Source organism: Fomitiporia mediterranea, assembly GCF_000271605.1.
Source record: "Fomitiporia mediterranea MF3/22 unplaced genomic scaffold FOMMEscaffold_1, whole genome shotgun sequence".
Lineage (NCBI taxonomy): Eukaryota > Fungi > Basidiomycota > Agaricomycetes > Hymenochaetales > Hymenochaetaceae > Fomitiporia > Fomitiporia mediterranea.
In genome coordinates, this window is record NW_006760386.1 from 867,877 (window position 1) to 891,623 (window position 23,747).

The 23,747-nt window shown below is 47.2% G+C and overlaps 9 protein-coding genes across 9 annotated transcripts; 3 read left to right on the forward strand and 6 right to left on the reverse strand.

Moving 5' to 3' along the window:
• Positions 1–1,435: 1,435 nt before the first annotated feature.
• On the forward strand, positions 1,436–2,830 carry FOMMEDRAFT_73168 (uncharacterized protein; the record flags this gene model as incomplete). The annotated part of the gene is made up of 5 exons (XM_007261272.1): positions 1,436–1,523; positions 1,677–1,957; positions 2,009–2,377; positions 2,431–2,681; positions 2,743–2,830. The coding sequence occupies 5 exons, from the start codon at positions 1,436–1,438 to the stop codon at positions 2,828–2,830; spliced, it is 1,077 nt and encodes a 358-aa protein (XP_007261334.1).
• A 65-nt stretch (positions 2,831–2,895) lies between these two features.
• FOMMEDRAFT_149906 (endoglucanase V-like protein) lies at positions 2,896–3,759 on the reverse strand (the record flags this gene model as incomplete). Its single annotated transcript, XM_007261273.1, has 5 exons — positions 2,896–2,912; positions 2,981–3,121; positions 3,182–3,231; positions 3,293–3,551; positions 3,612–3,759. The coding sequence occupies 5 exons, from the start codon at positions 3,757–3,759 to the stop codon at positions 2,896–2,898; spliced, it is 615 nt and encodes a 204-aa protein (XP_007261335.1).
• A 715-nt stretch (positions 3,760–4,474) lies between these two features.
• Positions 4,475–6,978, reverse strand: FOMMEDRAFT_137715 (Zn-dependent exopeptidase; the record flags this gene model as incomplete). Its single annotated transcript, XM_007261274.1, has 11 exons — positions 6,615–6,978; positions 6,435–6,536; positions 6,255–6,358; positions 6,126–6,194; positions 6,018–6,075; positions 5,866–5,959; positions 5,707–5,782; positions 5,494–5,618; positions 5,102–5,433; positions 4,725–5,029; positions 4,475–4,581 (listed from the first exon to the last, which is right to left on the reverse strand). The coding sequence occupies exons 1-11, from the start codon at positions 6,764–6,766 to the stop codon at positions 4,475–4,477; spliced, it is 1,524 nt and encodes a 507-aa protein (XP_007261336.1). The 5' UTR covers positions 6,767–6,978.
• A 350-nt stretch (positions 6,979–7,328) lies between these two features.
• On the reverse strand, positions 7,329–9,754 carry FOMMEDRAFT_115586 (kinesin-domain-containing protein). Its single transcript, XM_007261275.1, has 9 exons — positions 8,835–9,754; positions 8,654–8,773; positions 8,574–8,597; positions 8,407–8,520; positions 8,254–8,359; positions 7,828–8,174; positions 7,716–7,763; positions 7,579–7,650; positions 7,329–7,499 (listed from the first exon to the last, which is right to left on the reverse strand). Exons 1-9 carry the CDS (start codon positions 9,588–9,590, stop codon positions 7,446–7,448), a joined length of 1,641 nt encoding a protein of 546 aa, XP_007261337.1. The 5' UTR covers positions 9,591–9,754; the 3' UTR covers positions 7,329–7,445.
• A 1,498-nt stretch (positions 9,755–11,252) lies between these two features.
• FOMMEDRAFT_164367 (uncharacterized protein) lies at positions 11,253–12,621 on the reverse strand. The gene is made up of 4 exons (XM_007261276.1): positions 12,454–12,621; positions 12,080–12,394; positions 11,870–12,024; positions 11,253–11,812 (listed from the first exon to the last, which is right to left on the reverse strand). The coding sequence occupies exons 1-4, from the start codon at positions 12,611–12,613 to the stop codon at positions 11,477–11,479; spliced, it is 966 nt and encodes a 321-aa protein (XP_007261338.1). The 5' UTR covers positions 12,614–12,621; the 3' UTR covers positions 11,253–11,476.
• Positions 12,622–13,425: 804 nt separating this feature from the next.
• Positions 13,426–14,764, forward strand: FOMMEDRAFT_100587 (uncharacterized protein; the record flags this gene model as incomplete). Its single annotated transcript, XM_007261277.1, has 3 exons — positions 13,426–13,756; positions 13,820–14,032; positions 14,094–14,764. 3 exons carry the CDS (start codon positions 13,426–13,428, stop codon positions 14,219–14,221), a joined length of 672 nt encoding a protein of 223 aa, XP_007261339.1. The 3' UTR covers positions 14,222–14,764.
• Positions 14,765–15,337: 573 nt separating this feature from the next.
• On the forward strand, positions 15,338–17,073 carry FOMMEDRAFT_164369 (NAD-binding protein; the record flags this gene model as incomplete). The annotated part of the gene is made up of 8 exons (XM_007261278.1): positions 15,338–15,412; positions 15,497–15,519; positions 15,594–15,735; positions 15,813–15,834; positions 15,902–16,186; positions 16,258–16,318; positions 16,381–16,402; positions 16,454–17,073. 8 exons carry the CDS (start codon positions 15,338–15,340, stop codon positions 16,979–16,981), a joined length of 1,158 nt encoding a protein of 385 aa, XP_007261340.1. The 3' UTR covers positions 16,982–17,073.
• Positions 17,074–17,291: 218 nt separating this feature from the next.
• On the reverse strand, positions 17,292–18,132 carry FOMMEDRAFT_100591 (transcription initiation factor IID, TAF10 subunit). Its single transcript, XM_007261279.1, has 4 exons — positions 17,917–18,132; positions 17,779–17,843; positions 17,577–17,709; positions 17,292–17,480 (listed from the first exon to the last, which is right to left on the reverse strand). The coding sequence occupies exons 1-4, from the start codon at positions 18,076–18,078 to the stop codon at positions 17,388–17,390; spliced, it is 453 nt and encodes a 150-aa protein (XP_007261341.1). The 5' UTR covers positions 18,079–18,132; the 3' UTR covers positions 17,292–17,387.
• Positions 18,133–18,389: 257 nt separating this feature from the next.
• On the reverse strand, positions 18,390–22,072 carry FOMMEDRAFT_164371 (uncharacterized protein). Its single transcript, XM_007261280.1, has 15 exons — positions 21,911–22,072; positions 21,814–21,850; positions 21,719–21,758; positions 21,635–21,662; positions 21,295–21,577; positions 21,220–21,240; positions 20,946–21,154; positions 20,538–20,892; positions 20,470–20,479; positions 20,319–20,410; positions 20,152–20,260; positions 19,828–20,073; positions 19,570–19,775; positions 19,395–19,520; positions 18,390–19,338 (listed from the first exon to the last, which is right to left on the reverse strand). Exons 1-15 carry the CDS (start codon positions 22,003–22,005, stop codon positions 18,625–18,627), a joined length of 2,571 nt encoding a protein of 856 aa, XP_007261342.1. The 5' UTR covers positions 22,006–22,072; the 3' UTR covers positions 18,390–18,624.
• Between the last annotated feature and the right edge of the window lie 1,675 nt (positions 22,073–23,747).

The window sequence follows — 23,747 nt, forward strand, 5'->3', positions numbered from 1 at the left end:
CTTCGGCTATACAGAACGTGGTAAGGATCTACGCACGCTATACTGACGAAACAGTCGTCCTGATAAGTGACTGCCGTTAACCGGGCTTTGTTATTATGGAATGCTGAACACACTCGAATGAGACTCAATGGTCGATTATTTATATTTCTGTAGAAACAGCGAGCTTGTTCCATGATACTGCCAATTAGGAGGGTTTGATCAGACCTTATCCGAAGATAGAGTGTAAAAGACATGAACCGCAGCAGCCAAATAAAAATATCTCATGGTATGCTCGCTGTGAAGGTAAAGCGCTTCGCAGTGTCAGAACCTTAACCAGCGCCCTACTGAAACGCACAAATCAGATAGCCAGCCAGGTCTCGACCGCATCCAGGTCTTCATTGTTCTCTAAACCAGGAGGAACTATCCAATACACTCCGTAGAGCTAGCCTGCAGGACGCCATAGACAGTTGCGCAAATCGTGAGACCACTTGATAGTTGAGACTCTGGAAGCACGGTGATCACGGGAGTGTTCATCGATTGAATCCGACATGAATGGAAGTATTTTCTTGTAATAAGCTCGATTCAAGTATGGTAATGGTAGATTTATATTCGCCTGCGAGGTACGGGGATATATCATTCTTCGTGATGAAGCGGACATATCTTAGAGTTCGGATCGCGGCGGTCAACGGATCCGGAAGTCGTGGTAACATCGAGAAATCTGATCGGGTGTACGAAGGATTTCCGAGTGTCCACCGCCGGGGACAGGTGAGAGATGAAGCCATATCAATAGAAACTGCACTATGAAAGAAAACCCATTTTGAGTCTCACTTGCGAGTCTGTGCTAAATACTGACCAATACGTCTATTAAATCAGGAAATCAGTATGAGGTTTCGTCACGGAACATTCCATAGTAAGAATGTTTCGGATAGAAATACCAATATCCAGCACGGAGAACATGGAGCGAAGATGTGCCAAATGTGCCAAGCCCGTTTTAAGACGGTGTAAAAAATGGGCACGAAGTACATCTTGCAGTTCAACTCGTGCACATGTAAGTAGGATTGGAAGCGCATTCGTAGGTGAATAGAGCGATCTCTTTTCTCTTGTTCCGTGACTAGACCCTTCAGGAAAAGGATGAGAACGCGTTGATATAGGACGATGGATGAAAAGGGATGAAATTACAGAACCCAAAATTGGAAATTGTTTGCACATCTTTGTCACTGTTTGTTTTATCCCACGAGCGGTAGCAAGTGTCGCTAGTGTTCCCTTCACGCAACGTCGCAGTCAGCACATACACTATCAAGCTCATTCACAGTATGAATGACAGCCTTTAGTATGACAGTCAGTGAGCAAATCAGAGCTTTCAATGGTTCTGGAGTGCAAATGAAGTCGAAAATGCCGGGCTTGTATCGTTGGCTTGATATGATTCTGCCTCCAATGATAATCTGCTTTATACTGTATGTTGTTCATCTGCATTCACAGGGGTTGCCTATTGACAGGTGCTGTGTACAGTAATGGGTGGTATTGGAGCTGGATTCAAGTTGGAAGTCAGTTTCTTCACGTTACCTCGGTTAAACCATGCTCATTGAAGTTGACGATGAACATCAGTACAGTTTCTAATACGAAGGAACGGCAGGGTCTGGTTTGGATGTAAGACTCTACAGTTCTCTGCAAATTCAACATTGCTAAGCCGCGAATAGTAATATATATCCTTGCGACGGGAGCTACTTTCTGTGCATTAACGGCACTTTATCTTTACTTCGTTTCGACAAGATTTCGGAATAGCACGACGGAATTGAACCTAACACAACCTGATTTGTCATTCCTCACTGAGCCATATGAATGCACAAACCTGCAGGGCGAAGTGAATGTCTGCCTCAAAGATGGAGCGATCTGTTACGGAAAATGGAAGCCTCCCAGGACGCACCATTGTTCTACGTGCGGAGCATGTCGGCGAGGATTTGATCATCACTGTCCTTGGGTATGTCCAGTATCTACCATACGCCACATTGCTTATTGATTAAGCTTCCAGGTGGGGACATGTGTGACTTCCTCACTGTTGCCTGCTTTTATACTCGTTCTTATTCTCACGCCCATCCTTTTTCTTATATCCGTTTTCCCCATTATGCCACTCCTTTGGGGGCGTATTATGCAAGGCCTGGCTCTATCTCGCAAGACAACTTGGATCAAAGAAATGTGGTGGAACCGATGGTATTCGTGGCTTCTCATAGGAGGCCCACCAGGCAGATGGGTAGTCGGAACCCTACTAGGAGTATGGGAACTTCAAATCGGCGAGAAGGAGTTCAGTAATCTCGAGGATCCAGGAATTGCTATAGCTAAGCCCGGTATTACTCCGCTAGTAACGGTCGCCTTCGCAATGCTTCTGAGCATATTCACTAGCGTTAGTACATGCTTCATATTTTGCTAGAGTTCCTGATAACTTTTTTTCCCTAGGCAATGGCGTTTTCGGCTATGCGGAACATTACTCTCGGACGGACCACTGTAGAGTCTTACATATCCAGCAGACCGTCGAGCTTCGTCGATCATCGCAATTCACGGTTCTTGTGTGTTCCCACATCATCCAAAGAACGGAGTATTCGGCCGATTTGTCCTGACGAACGATTGTACGATCTCGGGTGGAGGGAGAACTGGAGGAATTTTTTCCTCCAAGTGAAGAGAAATGGCATATTCGGAGCCGAAGAAAAGTATGATGGAAGTCGAGCTCTTTCGGTATAATCGGACTCAAGCCCTTTAATCCCATGACAGGTTCATCTGGCCCAAGATCAATCCGATAATTCTGCAAAAGTGCAGAAAGTCTGGTCAATCGCAGAAGCTTGTGCACACGACTCAATAGTCCAGCAGGACCGGTTATTTATACTTTATTTATACAACGATTGGTAGACCAAGGAGAAGGCGAATTCAAGATGGTGCTGTACCTGAAAGACGGAGGAATTCAGCTCGCTTTTCGTGGGATGCGCGAAGAGAAAGCTGTGAATTTTCTGACCTTGGTTTCCGCATCCGACTGAAGGCCAGTTGCCAGCAGTTTCTCCGGAGAGACAGGCACCGTTCCAAAGAGGTCCCCCGTCGGAACCAGACCATTGACTGCATGAGACCTCTTGGAACGTTCCGGTGAGTGCGCCGTGACCTGTTCAGTTCAATTTATTGAGTATTCTGTAGGATAGCAGTTAATACGGAGCGATGCTACCTGATGGGAAGAATGCGTTTGCTGCGCCGTCGTCCTCGCAGAGGTCAAAGCTAAATACATCCGAACGACCAGTTCAGCTCAGTTGATAATTTTAGGCACCTGAACACATACTGGGCGGACATCCCATGTTGGTTTGTCGGGTTTGAGGTGGTCTGTCCACACCACTCTTCATTTCCAGCCTGTGGGCACAGGTCCGTCACTTTCACAACGATAGTCTTGAATGGACCAGTAAACGCGGGCGAGTACGGATCGGCACTCCCCGTGACTGCAAAGCATCGTCCGCATGCATCTCCGGGCCCTAGTCCAGGACCAGAACCGAAAGAGAGCTGGTGTATAGCTGCAGTAAACCCTGATGCTGCCTTCCCGCATGCTATACGAAAGGTTACAATGAGCTTTCATGATCTGGTTGATGGATGCGCGATGGACTTACCTGGGCTCCCGCAGCCTGTGTACATCGTGAAAGACGCGGTCCCGCTAGGGTTCTGTATGTATCCACCAGTGGCACGCTTTTCGACCGTCGCAGCACCTGCGACAGCCAACACGCACGACAATAATCCCACAGACAGAGAGAGCTTCATGACGAATTGCTACTAGGACAGCAATAGTCGGTGGATGGATTTGCTAGCATTTCATTCTGCGATTTTTATTGCTCTCGGAAAAATCATCAGGGCCATGTACGCGATCTGGATCGAATACGGAGGTATCATGGAAAATGCAAATGTGAAAGAAGCGTGGTGTTGCTTTCTAAAGTCTCGCGGAGCCTTTAAAAACATTATTGGCTATGATGTGTCTCCCAGTCTCGTGGTACTCGGAAGATCCAATATCATCCATGCGTCGGACAAAGTACGGAACGTGAGCCAATAAAAGGCTAACTATTTAGGTGGACTTGAGATACAGTATACGCATGCTACACACGTTGTAATCATTTCGGATCCACACAAAAGCAAGGGAGAAGATAATATTCAATATTCGAGGTGACATGTACTCAGAAGAATCGACACCAGCGCGCGCCGCGGCGGCAGATACTAGTAAATAGAAACTCAATTTACGGAATTGCATTCTCCGGTCCTGCACATTCGCTGGCGAAATCCGACCGTCATCCGTGTCATCGTCGTCGATATATCTACCGCTACGGTACATTCACTCCAGCAAATCCGTCTGGTCCGCATTCAAGATGAACACTGAGAAGAACCGAACCAATTCCAGGAAACCCTCTGCTCGCACCGCTATAAAATATTTTTAATTTTCAGCTCACTGCAGCGCAAGGTCACGTATTAAGGGTTAGAAATATCATCATGGCTCACCTTCGTTGACTGTATGGGCTCCGTTGTACCGATCTGAAGCTCCGAGGTGGCCATATCGGAATATGTGCTTGGTCAAGTCCCAGTAATACCTCGTATCTGGAATAAAAATCAAGAATCGATGGCCGTCAAACATGATAATTTTTACAATAAGGCTTTTGGTGAACGGAACGGACCTGTGTTGCCTGTGCATATTCCCTCGTCAATATCCAATGAACTACAAGGCGACATTTCTTACACACCTAGCGACAACCCCGGCGCCACAGCGAACTTCTCAGACTCAGACAAGTCTGAGCTTCTCTGGTTCGTCATGAATGTGTACAGGATACTTCCTGATAGAAGGTCCCATGGACCGTTCCCAAACGTCGGACTCACAGGAGCAGGGTTGAGAGCACTACCGTACGCATCGGAAAGCGCTACATGACCATTCGCATCCTTAAAGTCCAGCGACAAAGAATCGTCACCGAAAGCATCCAGTGAAAGATTAAATTGCTTGGCTAACGGGGCGACGATGCTCGTAAAACGCGCCTCTAGCTCGGCTACAGAACTAACCATATATTTCATTTCAGTATATTATGTCACGAGTAAGAAGATGGAAGCACGAGAAAAGGAAACTAGCCTATAATCGGCGATTCGGTGGTTAACAATGGCATAAGCTTGTTCAGGAAGAGCGTTGCTCTTCACGCCGCCGTGAATAATATCGACCGCCTGCGTAGTTCCTGTACTAGGTCTAGCCTCACGGAAATTCTTCTCAAGCTCATTTTGGAGCTGCTTCAGTGCGGTATTATCATGGAGAGATGCTTTGATTAGCTTCTTGAGAGTGGCTGGGAGGGAAGGTGCGTGTTCGCCAAGGCATTGTAATTGCTGATAGTAAGTCCCTTCCCTTCTCAGTTGCGTCGGATGTGGGTTGTCTTCGAGTTCTGTTATTAGACGAGAAAGTATGCCGATGCTCTAGACACAATCAAGAATTCAGTATCGAGTGTTCTACATGAAATAAGGAGAGAGACTAACCGTATGCGGAGGTGGAACACTCGAATGTCCTCCAGGAGTCGATATCTGTACCCGCACATCCAGCTTCCCCTTCTCCGCCACAGCAGGAGTGGCAATCGTCGCCCCGAATTTCTCGGAATACCCACCTGCTCATCAAAACACCGGCAAGTTCATTTTAAGGAATGGAAGAAACAGTCAAACAAGCAAACGAGCAAATGGGCTGACGGGACGGACCTCCTTCATCAATAAGGATGGAAAACGCGTTCTTGCCATATGTTGAGAGGAGATGATCTCTTATTGCCGTAGCACCCTGAAACACAATGATTAAAATTTTAATGAAACTTCGAACTATTCATGCTCGTCAGGTATTAATAATCAGTTAAACCGACTCACATAGACCCCACCCCGTTCTTCGTCGATGCCCATTGCGAGAACGATGGATCTCTCCGGCTGAAAGTCAATAGAAAGCAATGTCTCGACTGCAGTCCTGAGATGATCTTCAGCCTCTGGTACAAAGTGAGACCTTGAGATGACGACAGACTGACATGCTGGCTATTAATCCGGACTTGTCGTCGCAACTACCTCGTCCCCAAATCCATTCACCTATTCGTCGTTCAACTCGCAGGATTGATCATCTAATAACTCGAGCATACCGTCAAAGTGTCCGGAGAAAGGTGGATGTACCCATTGCGAGGCTGTCTCCGGATCCACTGGGACAACGTCTGGTACGGATTTACATTCGTCAATTAACCAAAAATAAATATGTTAATCCGGGGTAATACCTTGATGAGATGTCAGTAAAATCGGCTTCAGACTCTTATCCGAACCCTGCCAATGGAATATCAAGGCAAACGAGTTGACTTTCGTCACACTCAAATTTGAATGCCTATTCCCCATTTACAACAATAATTAAAATTTAATGCTAGTCGATTTGGCAAGTCGAAAACACGGAATGAACATACATGAGAGGAAATCGCCTCTCCAAATAAGCATGAAGCTCTTCGAACGGTTTCCAATGCTCTGGATCTTTGTTTGGCGGTTTCTCCTCATCCTGAGTTTCTGTTCTATTTAATGTTCAAACGAAGTCAATAGCTGACCTTTCAAAATGACAAATTGAAAGAACGGGCTGATAAGAAACTTACGGAACTCGAACAGCCCCACCAAGCGACTCATACGCATGTAATCGGAACTCCTCAGTCCAAAACATCCCTTCCAATTCCCTAAACATATCTCTATGTACGGAAGGAGGCTCGACTGGCTCGACTTGTGGACAAAGTTCCTTGGCCTTTACCATTAAAGCAGTTCTACTTCTACCAGTATCGTACCAGTCGACATGGTTTGCATGAAACCGACTAAGGATCCCATTATTGACATCCCTCGGAGAAAAGCTCAGCAAACAGAGGAACAGAACAGCGCAGATAGCAAGTCTAATTCCATTTACGACCCTAGTGTTCGTCGACTTTTCCGATTGTAGAAAGATTTGTTGCGGCGATGACTTGGACTTACGATCCATCACTCGAGAAAGACGACAAGAACAACAAAGCCAGTCACACTGAACCTGAGATAAGACTGACATTACAAATAGGAATCGTGCTTCCATATGGCGTGCTGGTCATTGGTGAGAAAGTTTAGGTTAAAGGAATTCTAAGAAGCTTTATGCATCATCATCATCATGGGAAATTGGGATGATCGGCGAACGCGTTGTTTGCTTGTTGTTTATCACTCACACATATGCAAATACAACTTATTGACCTAAGCACAGCTGACTGTGACCAGAGCAATGCAGCACAGAGCATATAATACATTGCAGACACAGAGTCACGAAGACTATACAAACGATGCATTTTCTAGCAGCAGGAATAGCACGCAGACAGAAACAAAAAAGCAAGGAATTATTAACTTAAGAAACGAAAGAAATCAATTCGAAGCCAGAAGTGAAGAACGACGAATCCAACTGAACTCTTCATCTGGGCTTAAGACACAACCCTCGTTTGTCGTCTCGCAGTTCCCAGCGTAGTGTTGTTGACCTGAACAGAGAAACAGATAATAGATAATACCCGATTAAGTGAGTAAGGAATGGAGAACAGAACGTAGAGTGGCACTGACCTTCGTTGCAAACCGGAGCGAACACAAGCTTTCACCCATATGTGCCGCAAGAGGCGAAAGGTTGAGCACCATCTGTAAAAGTCGGTCCCGATTAAAAATCCGTCATCCCAGCCGTAAGTGCGAAAAGATTATCTTACCAATGTTTTCGAGTTCCCACTTAGCGAGTTTTGCAGCAGGTACGTAAGCTACAAAGTTTAGTTTCTTAGCTTAACAATTCCAAGAGTACGAACAGAGGGACGCGGTGCTCACCTTCGAGTTCCTATACGGAATATGTTTATCCACCTTCTCCCCCCTCTCCCCAAGCGCAGCAATAACATCCGCAAGCGCACTCAAACTCTTATTAATATTCTGCGTCTCCTTAAGTCTATCCTTATCACTACCCGCACCACTACTATTTAGCCTCTCCGACCCGGCGAGGTCGACAAGGTTTAATGAGCCTTCACAGGTCTCGCCACTTTCGTTAGTCCCGAAGATACGAAGAGTGAAGACGGAGTGTGAGCGGGAAGAACGTTCGTTCATTAGTGTTGCGGCTACTGTGCGACGGGATTGGGCGATAGATAGGAGGGCGCGGACTTGGCTGGGGGATTTCAGAGGAACTGTAGTAATCGCAGCAACGGCAGCATTATTGTTAGCGACAACAGTGCATGTAAGGAGATGGTTTAGTAGATGACTTACCTACGACGACGTCCGTCACTCTCGTCGACCCCTTCTCATGTTTGATTTCATGCTTCTTCTTGTCAAACTCGCCTTTTCCGAGAAGATCGTTGATGGTCTCATTATACTGTGCAGTGTAAGGCGAAATATAAGCTTAGCGTATGACAGACTCACGATTTCCAAGAACTGCCCTTCCATCTTGTATTCCCAGCCTTTGCTTCTCATCTGTTCTGTGACGCGGAAGACTTGCTCGACTGCACGAGGGATCATACCCGCTGTTTCTTCGTCCTATTTACACACTCGTCAGTGCTGAGAGACGGTACGGGAAAGGTACTACTCACCGCTCCACCCTCCATAGTGTACGACTAACAAACAACACAGTTGAGCACATAAACGTGAAGTCCCAAAGAAAATAGTTTACCTTTCCACTACCAGTCTGTCCATACGCAAAGATACAGACGTTGTACCCATCCGTACAGCTCTGCGCAAGCTGTGATATCTCTTCAAACACCTCAGATTGAGTGGAAGAAGGTTCGAAGACCTGAGTTGAATGTTCCGTCTGGTATCAGTGACAACCTCTGCAAGGACACAGAAACACTTACGCGATCGAAGCTGAAATTCCAATTTTCCTTTCGTTCTTGGCCAGTAGCGCTCTCACTACTCGAACTAAGCACGATGTCCTTGTGATCCTTTTTGTCAGGAAACTCGATCCGCGCCATACATGCAGCCTTCTGCGTTTCCAAGTCGTCACTCGTAGAATCATCCACGTTGTTCTCTCCCGACCCACACGCCGCTAGAATCTCAGATGGTAGAACGGGCCTGACACGACAGAATACACGTATGTTCCCTTTCAACTCCTGGATGGTATTATGCAGACGCCGACGAGTCATCTCAGCATCCCGTACTTCTTCCTCGAGCTCGTTAATCATTTCACGAGCCTTTTCGAGCTGAAGACGTAATTCCGAAGCATCCTGTGTTCTGCAGTCAAGTGTGGACTTCAGTGCAGATAGTTGAGCCTCTAACGCGCTGTTCTGAGCATTGAGCGTGATATGCGCTGTAGATTGGTGCGCAACGGTAGCCTTGAGCGACGTTACAGCTTCACGCTCTCGTTCAAGATCAGCCTGAGCATATCGAAGTTCGTCTTTCACCTCTCGTAACTCCCGTTCCTTCTTCCTCAGACTTTCTTCCAACTCATCAATCTCGCGAGCATGCCGACGCTTCAGCTCCTCAATTTGTCCAGATGCGTTAACGAGCTCTCTACGCTGAGTGACCTCCTGCGTCCGCGCTTCGGCGAGTTCTTGAGATAACGCAAGGTGGTTGGCTTGTAACTCTGCCACTTTTGTGCGTTCTTCCTCCATTTCGGCTGCCACGCGAGCTGCATCTGCTGCTCGTGCGCTCTCGATTGAAGAGACTTGGTTTTGTAAGGCGCTAAGTTGGTTGTTGTTGAGTGCTCCGCGTGTGACGGGTCCTGGACGGACTGGACCATTCGAGATGTTCCTCGTTGCGGGAGCGCGATTGCGCGCAGCCGCCGCTCTTGACGCTGTTGTAGTCGTTGTTGATGCACCTGGGCGGGCAGTAGGTGGTTGACTTTTCGTCGGTGCACTAGTCGCGCGTGTCCTGCGCGGCATACCAGTACCAGTACCAGTACCACCAGCGGCGGATCTCGCCACCCCAGCACTCGCCTGCCTAGTCCTCGGTAGATTCCCAGACGTCGTCCTTGAAGGCCTCAACGGACCGTTCATCCCCGGCTTAGACGGACCACCAGAAAACGCAGGCAGTTTACGAGGTTGGTCGAGTGCCTCTTGCGCTTCGTCATCGTCGTCCCGACTCTTTCGTTTCAGGGTGTTGGTACTATTGCCCATTACTGTCCTCTGTCTTGTTGTGATATTCTTATTATTGTTGTTGTTATTTGAGGTGGATGTGGATGCTGAGAACTTTGGCAGGCCAGACGTCGAGCTGGCGAGTTTTGGGAGACCCGAGGAGGTGGAGGGAACAGCTAGGCGGGACATCGTCAAGCGACTCTAACTCATGCACTTCGTCTAAACGAACTGTGTATGTTCTGTGGCTCCTTACGCGAGTCGACTACATCACGTGGTCGCGTCTTCATATAACCGCCCTCACTGTAACTTAAGCCACCTCTCCACATTTCTTGCACCTACTCATCCACAACCACCATCACCCCACCCATAATGACTCCAGAAGAACAAGAAAAGAAAAAACGCCTCGCAAACACAGCCCGCCTCGCCGCTATCCGCCTCGCAAAAGAACAAGGCGGCAAATCACTCACTCTCTCCTCCCTCGCCCAAGAATCCTCAGAACCAAAACTAATCACCCCACGTCTCTACCTCGGGAACTACTGGCACGCAACAAACGAAGACCAACTCAAACGTCTCGGAGTCACACATATCGTTTCAGTCATGGATCACGCGCCTGCTTTGGCTTTCTCGAAGGAATACCGTGCAAGGCTCAAGTCACTTCAGATCCCTATTAGGGATACTACTGTCTCGGCGATTGCCAATCCTTATATGTACTTTAACATGGTTGTTGACTTCATACGTGAAGCTATGAAGGAAAATGAGACGAATATTGTATTAGTGCGTATTTCCTTTACTAGTATACACAACTCTGGTGTCCTGTGTCTATGCATCAATGCACTATATGTACTGACGAGCCACCCTTCTCCCTTTGTTACAACAGGTCCACTGTTTCCAAGGCCGTAACCGCGCCCCAACTTTCGTAGCCGCATACCTCCTCGCTACCACGTCTGATTTCGACGTCCCAGACTCAGTAACCGCAGTAACGAAGTTCCTCTCAGAGAAAGTGGGCTTCCCGCTGAGCTTAAATTTCGGCTTCCGAAATAACCTCAATACCTGGTCCATGAAATGCAAGTCGCAGCGCTTGATACGAGCTCACAAACCTCGAGATCGAAAAATGGACGTTGACGAGAAGGTTACATAGTGCTGACACGATGTCAACGATGTAATTTTATGGATATAGTATCAATGTAACAATGTTAGCTAGTAAAGAACAAACAGCAGTCAGTACAGGAGACAATACAATCCAGGGAGCAGTTTTCAAAAAGGGAAGAAACGGTACAACAAAACAAACGACAACACAAAGCAAGAAAGCAAGAAGCCGATGAAAGCAAGTAGCCAATAGGCAAGAAAGCACGAACACAATAGAACAAACGGGGAAGCAAAACATGAGTATATAAGCATTCTTTTCAACAAGAGATCACACAGTCCTACCTCCCAGTCAGTAGGGCTTCTCGCACCGTACTTCTCTCAGCCAGCACGGCTAATAACTGCCACCGCGGATCTTCCGTATGCCGCTCCTTGAACTGCACGTCGTGGTCGAAATAATGCTTCGTGTCGCTAGGGCCCTCCGCTAGAAGTCGTGTGGCCGCGGCAGATTGGTAGGGCAGAACAGCGGGCCGAACGGTAAGAAGCGTTTCAAAGGCCGACGTGGTTAAGATACGAGTCGTCGGCTGCCCAGGCATTTTTGCAAGTTGGATCGACGTGATGGCATGAGAAGTCGAAGTGAGCGCAAGGGCTTGCGCTATTAGCTGTTTCAGTTTCGCCTATTTCGAGAGCGGTAATCAGAGACATTTTGTTCGCACAAGCAGTTCCTAATTTACCTCGCATGCCGTTAACATAAGACTAGCCACAGTTTTCGTTGGTGGATTAAGGTTATGCTGGGCGGAAATGAGAGCCACCCTTTCGGAAATATGTGAAAGAGTAGGAGCCCTTGTAACGGAAGCTAGGTTTACAGGGCTGTACGTCCCAGGAGGGTCTGAAAGGAAAATTTAATCTTCTTTGTTCTCACATAAGTAGATTGGAGTATTTACCTTTGCCCTCCGGTAATAGCTGAACACCTCTCTCCTGTACAATCTCATCAAGTTCGTGCCTCGGACGTTTGACCCCTGCACGAGCACCAGTATCCAATGCTTTCACGCGCTCGCGCTCTCTGCGGCCCATTCCGACGGCCCACATCTTCAGGCGTGTAGAATGAGCAGAAGCCGAAGCGTCATCTGCGTCTGCATTTGCTGCAGTCCGACGTCTCTTGCGTGGCGGCTTTCCAGGGACGTCCGGCGGAGGAGTGGGCGGCGCGTGGTGTAACGACGAACCAAGGACCGAAATAATAAGAGAGTTATGCAGTTGTACTGTATAGATGAGTCGTCATAAGCAATATCCTAGATGCGAACATAAACACCGAACGTACCAAGGTGTGATGTCGTTAAAGCCTGACGGATGATTTCCTCATATTCAACGCGCGATATCTTGCCGCCCAAATACGCGCTGAGTGTTTCCCAGTAATGATTAGCTTTGCCATTGAGAGCTACTGTGAGTTCTTCGCGGATGGCTGGTGCTGGGGTTGACATTGTGTTGTGGCTCAGTAGGCCAACAGAGGGTGGTGGTAGAAAGGCGAAAGGCGTGGACGGATCGTCGCGAGTCAAAAGGAGCGCCGATCATTGGCTGCTTACGTACACGCGCGCCTTATACGCGTCCTCTCTTTCAAAGTCTTTGAAGTTGAACCACGCAATTTAAGGGCATCTGTTAATTTCTAATTTACATTACAGCAAGACATGTACACTACAAAAACTATATACATTTGTAAAGTATGTATCTGAACCACCGACCCTTGGTTTTTTTTCTATATCAAGGAGGGATATGATAACTGAATTATGCAATTGTACTACATTTTCGAAAAACAATATATATAAGAAGTAAGACCTTGACTGCAAAACAAACATGAACACGAAGCGTACTGAGGTAGGATGTGGTTAATGCCTGGCGGACGAGTTCGTCGAACTCTTCACGCGGAATCCTGCCACCGAGATATGCACTGAATGTTTGCAAGTAGAGATCAGCTTTGCCATTGAGAGCTGCCAAGAGCTCTTCGAGGTGGCGTGCGCTGAGCCCGACATTAATATTGTGGTTCAGCGAGCCAATGGAGGGGTGTAGTCGAAGGCAAGTGTTTAGAATGCGTGCAAGAGAAAGTGGGAAGAAGCGTCGATCCTCGGGTGCTTATGTACACGCGCGTCTTATACGCGTCTTTTTGCTTTCAATTCATTCATCTTTTGACGCGTTCATTGTCTTGTGTTCTTTCACCATGACGAGCAACGCCCTTCAGCCAGGGCCATCTCGGCTGGGCGATAAGTTTCCGCAAGCATATGCGCTACCTCATTCATCCATGTCCGAAATCATTCTCGCACCGCTTGAGAAGCTTCAAAAGCTTTCAAATACGCTCTTTCTCGCTCTTGGTCCCGCACAAAGCAAGCCACCTCCGCCTCCACCTATAGAGGCTTTCATCGAGATGGACGCCGAACTAGCTGCTGCACTCCAGCAGGCGCGTGTTCATCAGCTCAAACAGCGACGTATTGAAGCTCTCTCTGCTGAGGTACTTGATTTGGAAGGACGGTTACGGGAGATTTCTACTGAGCTCGAACAGGGCAAGCAGGAGTTGGAGGAAATGATCGAGGAAGGGGATGAACGTGTTAAGGCTATCCAGAAAGCCAAGGAAGGTGAGCAACATTCGTCTCATGTCATCGTCAATAATATATTCACGCGTTCTGAAACTCTCGTAGCTGCACTACCATACCCAGAACTTCTCGCCTACGCACAGAGTCTAAGCGCATTCACATCAGCACCGCCGCATATGCCAGATATGATGCTTCCCGGACAACCTCCTCCACCACTTTTCTTCCCACCATTCCCGAATGAAGAGAAGATGCGTCGAGGTCGGCTTAACGCAGAAGCACCGCTTGGTTTGTTGGGCGAGACGCATTCAGTTGGTCGACGTAAGTTCTCTTAATTCTTTCGAAGTTTTTGAAATTTCTCAATATTGTTTTTGTTATACAGCACCGACCGTGTCCCCGAAAAGACCAGAACCGGCACCAGGGCCAATGCCTGGTTATCCATACAGAATGGACCACCACGCGCACCAAGAAGTCTTTGATTTGGACCTAGACTTGAACCCAGATTTCTGACCCGCACTTCCACGTTATGTACGACCTGTCATACTGCTCCCAACTTCTGGAGTCGACTTAGTGCAATATCACGTATCGCTTCGATAGCTCTCCCCAACTCGTTTCGCCAGGCAACGTCATCCATACTGTACGGGTCTATGCGTTGTAGACCATCAGGCTCGTCTGCACCGGGAAGGACACCTTCATCTCGGAGTTTTCCCTCCAACTCATTGCGTATCTGTGCTCGCGAACGGCCGTTGACGAACGTGATGTACACTAGACCTGGATATCGTCGTTCGTATATTGCATTCAAGTGTGCGAGGCTTTCGAGGACTGGTGCGGGAGTTGGAGTAACTGCTGCGTTGATTTGGGATGTATTTGTGGGTTGACCTTGTTCAGCTGCACTCAACGCACTCAGTCCTTCAACTTCACCGATTCGAGGATGGGCACCAATGAATTTTGCTTTTTGACCTTCCGGAAGCTGGGAAACAAGGTCTATTGTCATATTGACCAGAGCAGTGTAGTCCTTGGGTAGTTGGTCCTCGTCGGTACTTTGGATTTGTTGGATGAGTAAAGGTACGATTTGGTCTGTTAGTGTAGGTGATGGCTCGAATAGCAGTGAGAGTGCGTTTGTGAGGTATTTGCTGCTGGCGGATGTTGCAGAGTCTGTAGTTTCGGTAGTCCGGATTGTCTCGATGAGAGTGGGGGGTAGAGGTGAATGTCTATACGACGACATGTGTTGTGCTCTTGTCTATTGTCTATACAGTATACCGTTGGCCCTTGTGAACACATAGGGAGACAAGCTGTAGCTCACTAGAACTTATGATAATTTGTGTTGGTGTATTTTTTGGTGAACGCTGTTGTTTGTTATTGGATGGATGAAATGTCTGGTGATAATGGAATCATTCAATCAATCAATCAATTCCGAGTGAATGAAGGAACGACGATCAACCGTGCCGAGTCGGTCCGCTCAGAAGCACATACACCCCATATTCTCTATCTATAAAATAACTCAATCGCTACCATGACACCATCTTATCTTTACCTTCTTATCTTCCTACTTCCATCCCTCTCACTCCTTCTCTCCTAAAAGCATTGGCCCCAAAAGAGAAAAGTACCGTAATTCAACTTGACGCTATGGCACAACCGACACCTTTCGTCCTTAAGTGGGGAATAGTATCAACTGGCAAGATCGCTGCTTGTTTCGTCAGGGTACGTCTGTTTGCATAAATAGATAAATAGATACTGAACGAAGGGATCTTTCGTCTGTCGCAATATCCATGTCTTCGAATATAGGACCTTTTGATCGACCCAAAGACGTACGTCTCCGGATCTACTATACACTCACAAAACAAATGAACTAAGAGAAACTTGTATATACCATCTGCTTTAGACGAGACGTACATGACGTCGTACACAAGATCGTCGCCGTCGGCTCACGCAGCGTCGACAGTGCACGCAAGTTCATCGACGATGAGATTAAGGATAGCTCAGTGAAAGCGTACGGATCGTATGACGAGCTCTTCGCTGATCAAGTCAGTTCCCTACCTTATCTTCCGGTTGGATCCAGGATGACGAATAACTGACGAATAACTGATGAATATGTTTGTAGAACGTCGATGCTGTCTACATCGGTCCGTGCTTTCACTTATATCATAAAACGTTACTTTAACTAAACTCTCCGTAAACCATAAACAACAGGCACACCCCACACCCTCCACTACACCAACTCCAAATCCGCACTCCTCGCAGGCAAACACGTCCTCTGCGAAAAACCCGTAACTTCCAACTCCGCCGAACTTCGCTCCCTCCTCACCCTCGCAAAAGAGAAAAAAAGATTCTTCATGGAAGCGCTATGGACGAGGTTCCAGCCACTTGTGAATGAGTTGAAGAAAGTTGCCGAAGAGGTGGGTGGGGATGGAGAGAGGAAGTTGGGTGATCCTGTTGTTATGCATGCGGATTTGGCGGGGGATTTTGATATTGAGGGTGAGTATGCGTTTGCTTTGTGTGGAAATAGAGAGTGGGATGGGTTGATGTGATTTTATTTTTATTTTTAGATATACCTAAGACGCATAGGATTTTGGACCCGAAGCTGGGTGGAGGTGCGCTTCTTGATCTGTAAGTTATTCGGATACATGTCTCCCATGTCACCATCTCTGACTTTACCTACGTATCACTAGTGGCCCATATCCAATGGTCTGGGTAAGTCCACCTCCCACACCCCTCAAGACCGTTATACTGATGTTTATCTAGGCAATCATAGCAATGTACGAACACCCCAAGAACAACCGCTCACGCCCAAGCAACATTACCGGATCCATGCTCAAAACACCTCTCACAGACGTCGACCTCAGTACATCCTTCACACTCACCTTCTCTCCCTCCTCCTCCTCCTCCCAAACAAATCAACAACTCCTCTCTCAAGCAATACTAACATGCAACATAACCCTCCCCCCACTCTCCCCCTCAGGCGTCATCATCCGCTACCGTAACGGCACCATCCACGTCTCCCCACCCATCTTCTCCCCCCGCTCCTTCACAGTCCAGTATTTCGACAAACCGGGCTCGGGAACCGTCATTCGTGAAGAGAAACATGAAGTCCAATACATTGGCGTGGGGTGGCATTTTCAGGCTGACGAAGTAGCGAAGTGTGTGAGGGATGGGAAGGTGGAGAGTGGTGTGTGGAGTCATGAGATGAGTTTACTTGAGATGGATGTGTTTGATGAGGTTAGAAGACAGGGTGGGTATGTGTTCCCTCCGGGAGTTGAGCAGGTTGTGTGATATCTGTCTAGTGTAAGTGCGAGACGCGGATTGGATGGAAGGAAAGGAAGCACATAACAGAACTTAATTGGTTGTATTATCATAGGAATAACAAAGCAAGGAACATTAGTGATTGGCTTAGATGCTGCAAACAGCAAGACAGAGTATTCACATATCCAGAGTAACCAGGTTTGAGTGCGGGCTGCGAATGTAAAAACACGAGAAATTCAAGCTTCTCAATCTTTGCAGGTGGTTGGACCCTGGCACGCAAAGCTCTTGCTGGTGAAACGGTCAGATCAGGCCCAGGCATACACTACAAGAAGACAGCTTCATGTTGACGAAAAATATAAAAGTACAAATGCACGTCTACAACAAAGCCATGAAACAGCGAACAACGACAAGGACGGAAAGCAACGCAAGCAAGTCGTCACATGTAGAACTCCGGCTTGCGCGCGTTAATACCGTATTCCGCAAGTGCAGCGCTGAGGTCTTCCATCGTAAGTGTCGTTCGTGTCTTGTCCTATACATGATATTATCGTAAGTACACAATAAATGTGTGAGTGAGTTTAGGTGTTGAAAGGCGGTGGGTGGGTGGAACATGAAAGAACGAACGTACTCGAGATGACTGGCCTAACGGTGCCCTCCCACGACCACCTGCGGCTGCGTTCGTCCTTATTCGAGCATGTTGGTATGCGTCTGCAGCGATGTCAGATACGAACTTCTGTGCTGCGAGGGCAACAAGTCGTTTTCTATATACAATAGCACTTTGTCAGCGACAAACAAAAACATAGACCAGAAGGACAAGAATGAAGACGTACAGTCGAACGTCTTCACACTCAAACCCAACTCTTTGAAGAAAGTAGTCTGTTACTTCTTCTGGTATCTAAAAACAAATAATACAGACGTCGACATCAACGAACTGATATAAGAATATATTCATATACGAAATAACGCACCAAAGGCTCATGCTCATCCAATAACAACATAAACTCCGCAAGCGTTCTATCCTTCCTCGCCTGCTCAGCAGCCGACCGAGAAGACGGCTGAGGCCCACTCTGACTTCCAGTCGCCTGGGATGGACCAGACGACTGTTGGCTCGACGTCTGTGCGGTGACCATTGACGAAGTAGCTGGGAGTGGTGTCGCGGAAGGAGTTTGGTATGTTGGTTGTGGTGTGGATGCTGTTGCCTGCGTGCCTTGTTGTTGTGAATATGACATGGTGGGCAGCGTGTACGGATAAACGTGTGTTCGGTGAGTTCAGCTGAGTAAGTCGTCTAGGTCGAGGTCGTGCAAAGAACCAGTGTGAATGTCAGAATTAGAGTTGTGCGTCGACGATCAAGTCTCTCACGTGGTTCAGTGGCTGTGAATGTCGCACAAACACATGACAATAACTATCCACAGTACGAGTTTGAATGGCATAGGATTGGGATTTTGTGTATGTACAGTATTAGAGTACAGCAAATGATAGATGATAAAATAGGAGAAGTAAAGATAGCAGAAAAAGCAAAGCCGATACCCTACGTTCCTACACGAGAAGCAAATAAGCAAATAAAGATCGAGAAAAGCCGAGAAAAAATAGATATTAAGACAGAAATAGAACAGAATGAAATTAACGTGCATCCTTAGGTCCGACGCAGTCGAAGCTGAAAGAAAGGAAGAAAGAAATTAAGCATTTCCAACAGACATACCCATTTCACTCAAGAACCTCTCCCACGTTGCCTGGTCGTGCATTCCATTTGCCTGCGACACGTATGCGCTTTGATTTAGCAGGTACATGTCCGCCATGCCCGTCGTTGGTTCGTACTGCATTCCTGGTGCACCGTACGGGGGCATAGCAGCAGCGTCCTGCATGATCATAGGTTCGGACTGAGGTAGATAACCTCCCGTCATCGGGTACAAACTACCGTTCTGCGCCATTGCAAGGCCATCTTGCGGGGCGCCTATTTTATGAGGCTCGTCAGGAATGGAAAGCAGAGGTTCATACACAGATGATGCTGCTGCGAAAACCGGGTTGTGATGCACAGTCGAAGGGTCCCCGGCGTAATACACCCCTGAGAAGTCCAGCATCCGTATGTCTCCTGCATTCTGTTCCAAGCTAGAGTGAGAAGATGCACCTAGCGATGAAGAACGGTAGTCGTGCGTCCCGTCGGAAGATTCAGAAAGCGATGACGGTGAGGCCCCTGACGAGATCGGTAACGGCTTGATTGACTCGGTCCCCTTCACTTGTTCCATATTGATCAAGACTGTGCTTCCTTCCAAGATGCGCATAGTTGCGCAGTCAGGCCCATGGCGTTCCGCTTCTTCCTTATCTTCCCGTCCGTGTCTCTTATAATGTTCGAACATGAACTTTACCGCGTCTCGTACTGACGATAATAGTTTCTTGAGAAGGATGAGGTAAGCTGATACGATCGGACACCAGGACGAAGTGTACTTACGACACTTGGTAAATTGTCTTCAAACACCCGCATTTTGTACAGCTCAACGCCATCTTCAATGGCTTTCAGTGCATCAGCAGCCAGCGAGGAGCCCGGAGCATTGAACACTAAACATCCTAAAACAATCTTCACAAGACATGAGTCTCATCTCAACCATGACAGAGCGAAAACCTACGATCGAGGAGAATGCAGCAGACCAAAAGAACGGCTGCTTTGAGGCTTTACAAGGATATACACCATACAACGATCGTAGACTAGACAACAGGAGACAAGCACTCCTGCAAGCTGCCATCACGGATGCGCCATATTTGGTCGCAAGAGGGTCTACACTATTCATCCTGATCGCTGTTGCAAAGTACTTGCGATGAATGTACAGCAACGCTGTTGAACGACGGTCAAAGATGTATAGTCTAGCGCTTAACTGGAAACGTACTAGCTTCCCTGTAGCAGACGACACAGTACTGTTGCATAGCCTTCGTTGGATCTGTGTTCCATGCTCTTCCGTCAACTGGCTCACCCTTCCCCCGAGTCGGAGCGAGAAGCCAAGATGGTGGTGGCAGTTTCCGTAGCTTGATGTCGACCTCGAGGACTGCCGAATAGCTTTGTTGACGGACACTAAAGATATGGCTCAAGACCGGCGCAAAAATGAAAGCCGCGAAGCGGTGCTTGTATGCTTCATCTGGATTAGGGAGATCATCGATGTAGAATCATGATACTGTCAGTCACTAGGACATTAAAGCTGTTAAAAGTGGCTCACAGCCCATCTCTCTCTCGCCTTTGGCGTTATATATCTCCGACTTGTCCTCAGGGAAGCGACAGTCAGTGTAACTGATATTCAATGAAGGCGGTCGTCCGTAGATGATGCTCTGCGTTGTGTACAATTATGAAACCATTATTTGGGCAGATTTCATCTGGTCAACTCACATTCCACGCATCCCACGCATAGAGCTCCCAGAAGAGTGTGCGACGGCGCTGCGTCTCCTCTTCACTAAGTTTCCATGCGGCAGGATCGCGTTCTGATTTCAGCCGCTAATTTGAGCTTGTTATTTCAATGATCAAGGTCAACTTCACTTACGAAGACCAATCTAGAACGTTCAATCGAATGAGAACCAAATACTTTTGGAAATCGGAGCATTGACTTACTGAATAGGCCAGACGGTACATGACCCCGCTGACGAGCCATCGGCGCTCACATGCTGGGCTATCAACACAATTGAAGTATTGTACCATGACAAATAGAGCCTGTAACGATGCACTCGTTGATACTTTGACAATGGGGCTTAGCGACATTGCCGCGCATGCTAGTAGGTAGTACTTCTCTCCATCGGCTTTCCCGTTGCTATCTTCCCTATTTAGATGGGAACCGATTGCAAGGACAAGGTAAATGAGGGCAACTTGATGTGCATGTAGTCTATCTCCACTTGTCTCTCCTTTCGAAGCTTGCAAGAGTGCTTCAAGGAGATTGGGGACAAAGAGTTCCTGTTGAATCACTTGGAATCTGGACCAATGTTGATAAATGCATTAACACGGAGAGATAATGCATATACTCACGAACAACCCGCATGTTCGAAGTAAATAAGGGAAAGAGCCAAGGCTTTTTGATGATCAGGGAAGTGACGCAAAATAGCAGATTTTGCTTCCGGATCTGGGGTAATTACGTTGAAGGGGAAGGCATTGATGAGATCAATGATAAACAAGGGTAGGCCAATCCTGTACAACATTTGGGAGTGCAATGGTTGATGAGGATCTCCCTCGGAGCCCTAATAATTAACACGTTCAACATGAATGGCAATGATCATTGATATGATCAATTCGAGATACTTACAGGAAGAAGAGTTTGCAAGAACTGAAAGAAATGGGATTGAGCGCTGAAATGCATATGAACAAACGGGTCGCTTACCTCTGACGCTGAAGACTGTCCATGGAATCGAGTTTGACCCTCTTCTCCAATTGAAAGTGACCCTACGAGATCAGCCGCTTCTTCAGCACCATCTTTTTCGGAGTCCTCTTCCCCATATGCGTTCGCATCGGAGTCTGGGGACCGTTCGGCATTTTCGAGAAGTGGGTGAGGTTGAGGTGAAATTTGAGCCTGTGTTTTACTCAAAGCAGACTCCAGATCCCGAACGCGTGAATTCAACCGCTTGACCTGCTGAAGAAGCGTTTCGTTCTGCGTTTGCAGGACTCTGGAAAGTGTGGCAAAGTAAGACACTGATAGCTAATAGGTAACGAAATAAACTCACTTATTGCCCTTCGTCGCAGCCAAGGTACCTACATAACAACTTAGTTCCGATTCATCCGGGGGACTGCAGGCCAAAGTAGCGTACCATCAGGGCAAATATTGGCACACCCCCTACGAACACATGCCTAAAAAGTTCCCATGAGTCTATCACCACAGGCACTTGGTAGCTGGGGGTCGTACTGAGCACGGAAAGGTGCGATCACACTTCAACTTCGATCTGGAGAGTCAACACCAGCAATCAGAGAGTGTCCCAGCAGTGTGTGAAGGTGAGACGGACCTCCTGCATTCGGCGCAGGACATGCCGACCTTGCGGTCACGGTCGTTCTTATTCACATGGCTGGACGCCTTCGAGAGTTCCTTTTCGTTCGCCATCGTGCCCGTGCAAGAAGAGGTGGTTCAAGAAGAGAGATGTGGGTAGATGCGTGTGCAGCCAGGCTTTTCAGGGTCAGAGAGTGGAAGGGTGAGGTGATGGTTGTCGTCAAAGCGCTAAAGGCTAAACGGGGTCGATCTAAACCCAAGTCGCCTCTCCCCAGGTTGCTTTGTCAGACAGCGTCTCATGACAAGCTACTTTATACACCAGAACCTTAAAACAAACAGGCATGCGCATTTCATTTCCATTTTGCCTTTACAAATACTGCCACAGGTTCGACAAATCTAATTAATCATATTCGCCAAGAGTGGCTGCAAGCATAGCCAGCGACGATGAGAAAGAATTGATCCATCCAACACAGCAACCCTCGGCGCTCTGAAACACCATCACGACTCTCCAACTCAATCAGTCATGTCCCGTTCCCCATTCACTACCCGATGGTTAGCGCTGCATGACAGTCTGTGGAAGAAAAGAGAAGCAACATCAGCAGACTGCTCAGCAAAACACGAGGTGAGATAGGGTAGAAGGAAGGGTCAGAAAAAGCGAGACTCTGGTCTCGAAGGTAGCTGAGATGGTTTTCTGCACTGCGAACAAGTCCGCGTAAAGCCAAATGCCTCAAACATCATGCAAAAGGAAGAATGATCGTAAAAATGAGACAGAAAGGCACTCACCAAGTCCTCATCATGAGCGTGAAACAGCAAAGGATTTAGGAAAGGCGCAGAAAAAAAAGGCGCTAGGCTTGGCGATCCCGGCAAACACCGCCTAAACTAAGCTTGCCGGCGGCCAAGCGTGAACTGCATCATTGCACCCACTCTGGTTGGATTGAATTAAATACGAAGAAAGTAACGAGCCACATTGTCATCCCTTCAAGTATTGGTTCGAGCCTGAGCTTGCACGGAAACAAATTCAGGCATGAAATAAAAGGAGATACTGGTAAGATACACGTCTGATAAACTCGACAAGCCAGTCACGTCACGGTCACAACCCTCGCTTACCAAATTAGGAAGGACCCTTACAGCGAAATTTCAGAGTGTAACTTTGACTTGAAGTTTTGCCTCAGCCAAGGATGATTCTATATAATACAGAGAAGAGAATCTTGCCTATTTTCAGATAGAGTTAAATATTACAACAATAAAATATTTGACCATTACAGTCTGTATCTATAATTTTGTAGCTTTATCAAGATGATTACACCATCCGATCATTATGACAAATACTATATATTATAAATATTATTATGTAATATACATATATAGCAATTATTTGTCATATATCCTTATCTGATGGTGGCGAAATCTGAAAGAAAAAATTAAAAAATTTACCAGACTGCTGGAAAAGTATAATTACAGCATTTAGAGCAAAAAACATAGTTTGCAAAATAACTCAGCCAATATTCACTTTTAAGAAATTCTGTTCCATCATTTTGTAGAGAAGGCTTAATACAACAAATCGATGGTGCTACTTTTTGAGTTTTGGGTCTCTGGATGGACGAGTTTCGTGCTCATTGTGGAGGCTGCATTAGGAAGGTAAGGTTACATCACGTGAGTCACACAGCTTGTCGAGTTTATCAGACGCGTATCTTACTTGTATTTCTTTTCTCACCATGTGGCACATCTTCTCTTCTCTTCTGATAGGAGAATACACTTTGGGTAATGTTCTGACATGAGGTATTACCTCGCACGGATAATAAATGGGTTAACGAAAACCAGGGAGATAGGTGTTTTCAGCGCTACAATAATAATAG

Excerpts from the sequence above, each read along its gene's own strand:
- FOMMEDRAFT_164367 (XM_007261276.1), bottom strand. The coding sequence starts at position 12,613 with ATGTCAACCCCAGCACCAGCCATCCGCGAAGAACTCACAGTAGCTCTC. Across the intron at positions 12,025-12,079 it reads GCTATTACCGGAGGGCAAAG|ACCCTCCTGGGACGTACAGC; the intron begins GTAAATACTCCA and ends TTTTCCTTTCAG. Across the intron at positions 11,813-11,869 it reads TTATGTTAACGGCATGCGAG|GCGAAACTGAAACAGCTAAT; the intron begins GTAAATTAGGAA and ends CTCTCGAAATAG.
- FOMMEDRAFT_100591 (XM_007261279.1), bottom strand. The coding sequence starts at position 18,078 with ATGGTCACCGCACAGACGTCGAGCCAACAGTCGTCTGGTCCATCCCAG. Across the intron at positions 17,710-17,778 it reads GAGTGTGAAGACGTTCGACT|AAAACGACTTGTTGCCCTCG; the intron begins GTACGTCTTCAT and ends TATTGTATATAG. Across the intron at positions 17,481-17,576 it reads CGTTAGGCCAGTCATCTCGA|GACAAGACACGAACGACACT; the intron begins GTACGTTCGTTC and ends TATCATGTATAG.
- FOMMEDRAFT_115586 (XM_007261275.1), bottom strand. The coding sequence starts at position 9,590 with ATGGAGGAAGAACGCACAAAAGTGGCAGAGTTACAAGCCAACCACCTT. Across the intron at positions 8,598-8,653 it reads GACAGACTGGTAGTGGAAAG|TCGTACACTATGGAGGGTGG; the intron begins GTAAACTATTTT and ends GTTGTTTGTTAG. Across the intron at positions 8,521-8,573 it reads ACACTATGGAGGGTGGAGCG|GACGAAGAAACAGCGGGTAT; the intron begins GTGAGTAGTACC and ends GTGTGTAAATAG.
- FOMMEDRAFT_164371 (XM_007261280.1), bottom strand. The coding sequence starts at position 22,005 with ATGGCGAACGAAAAGGAACTCTCGAAGGCGTCCAGCCATGTGAATAAG. Across the intron at positions 21,759-21,813 it reads ATCGCACCTTTCCGTGCTCA|GCATGTGTTCGTAGGGGGTG; the intron begins GTACGACCCCCA and ends GGAACTTTTTAG. Across the intron at positions 19,521-19,569 it reads CTGCTGCATTCTCCTCGATC|ATTGTTTTAGGATGTTTAGT; the intron begins GTAGGTTTTCGC and ends TGTCTTGTGAAG.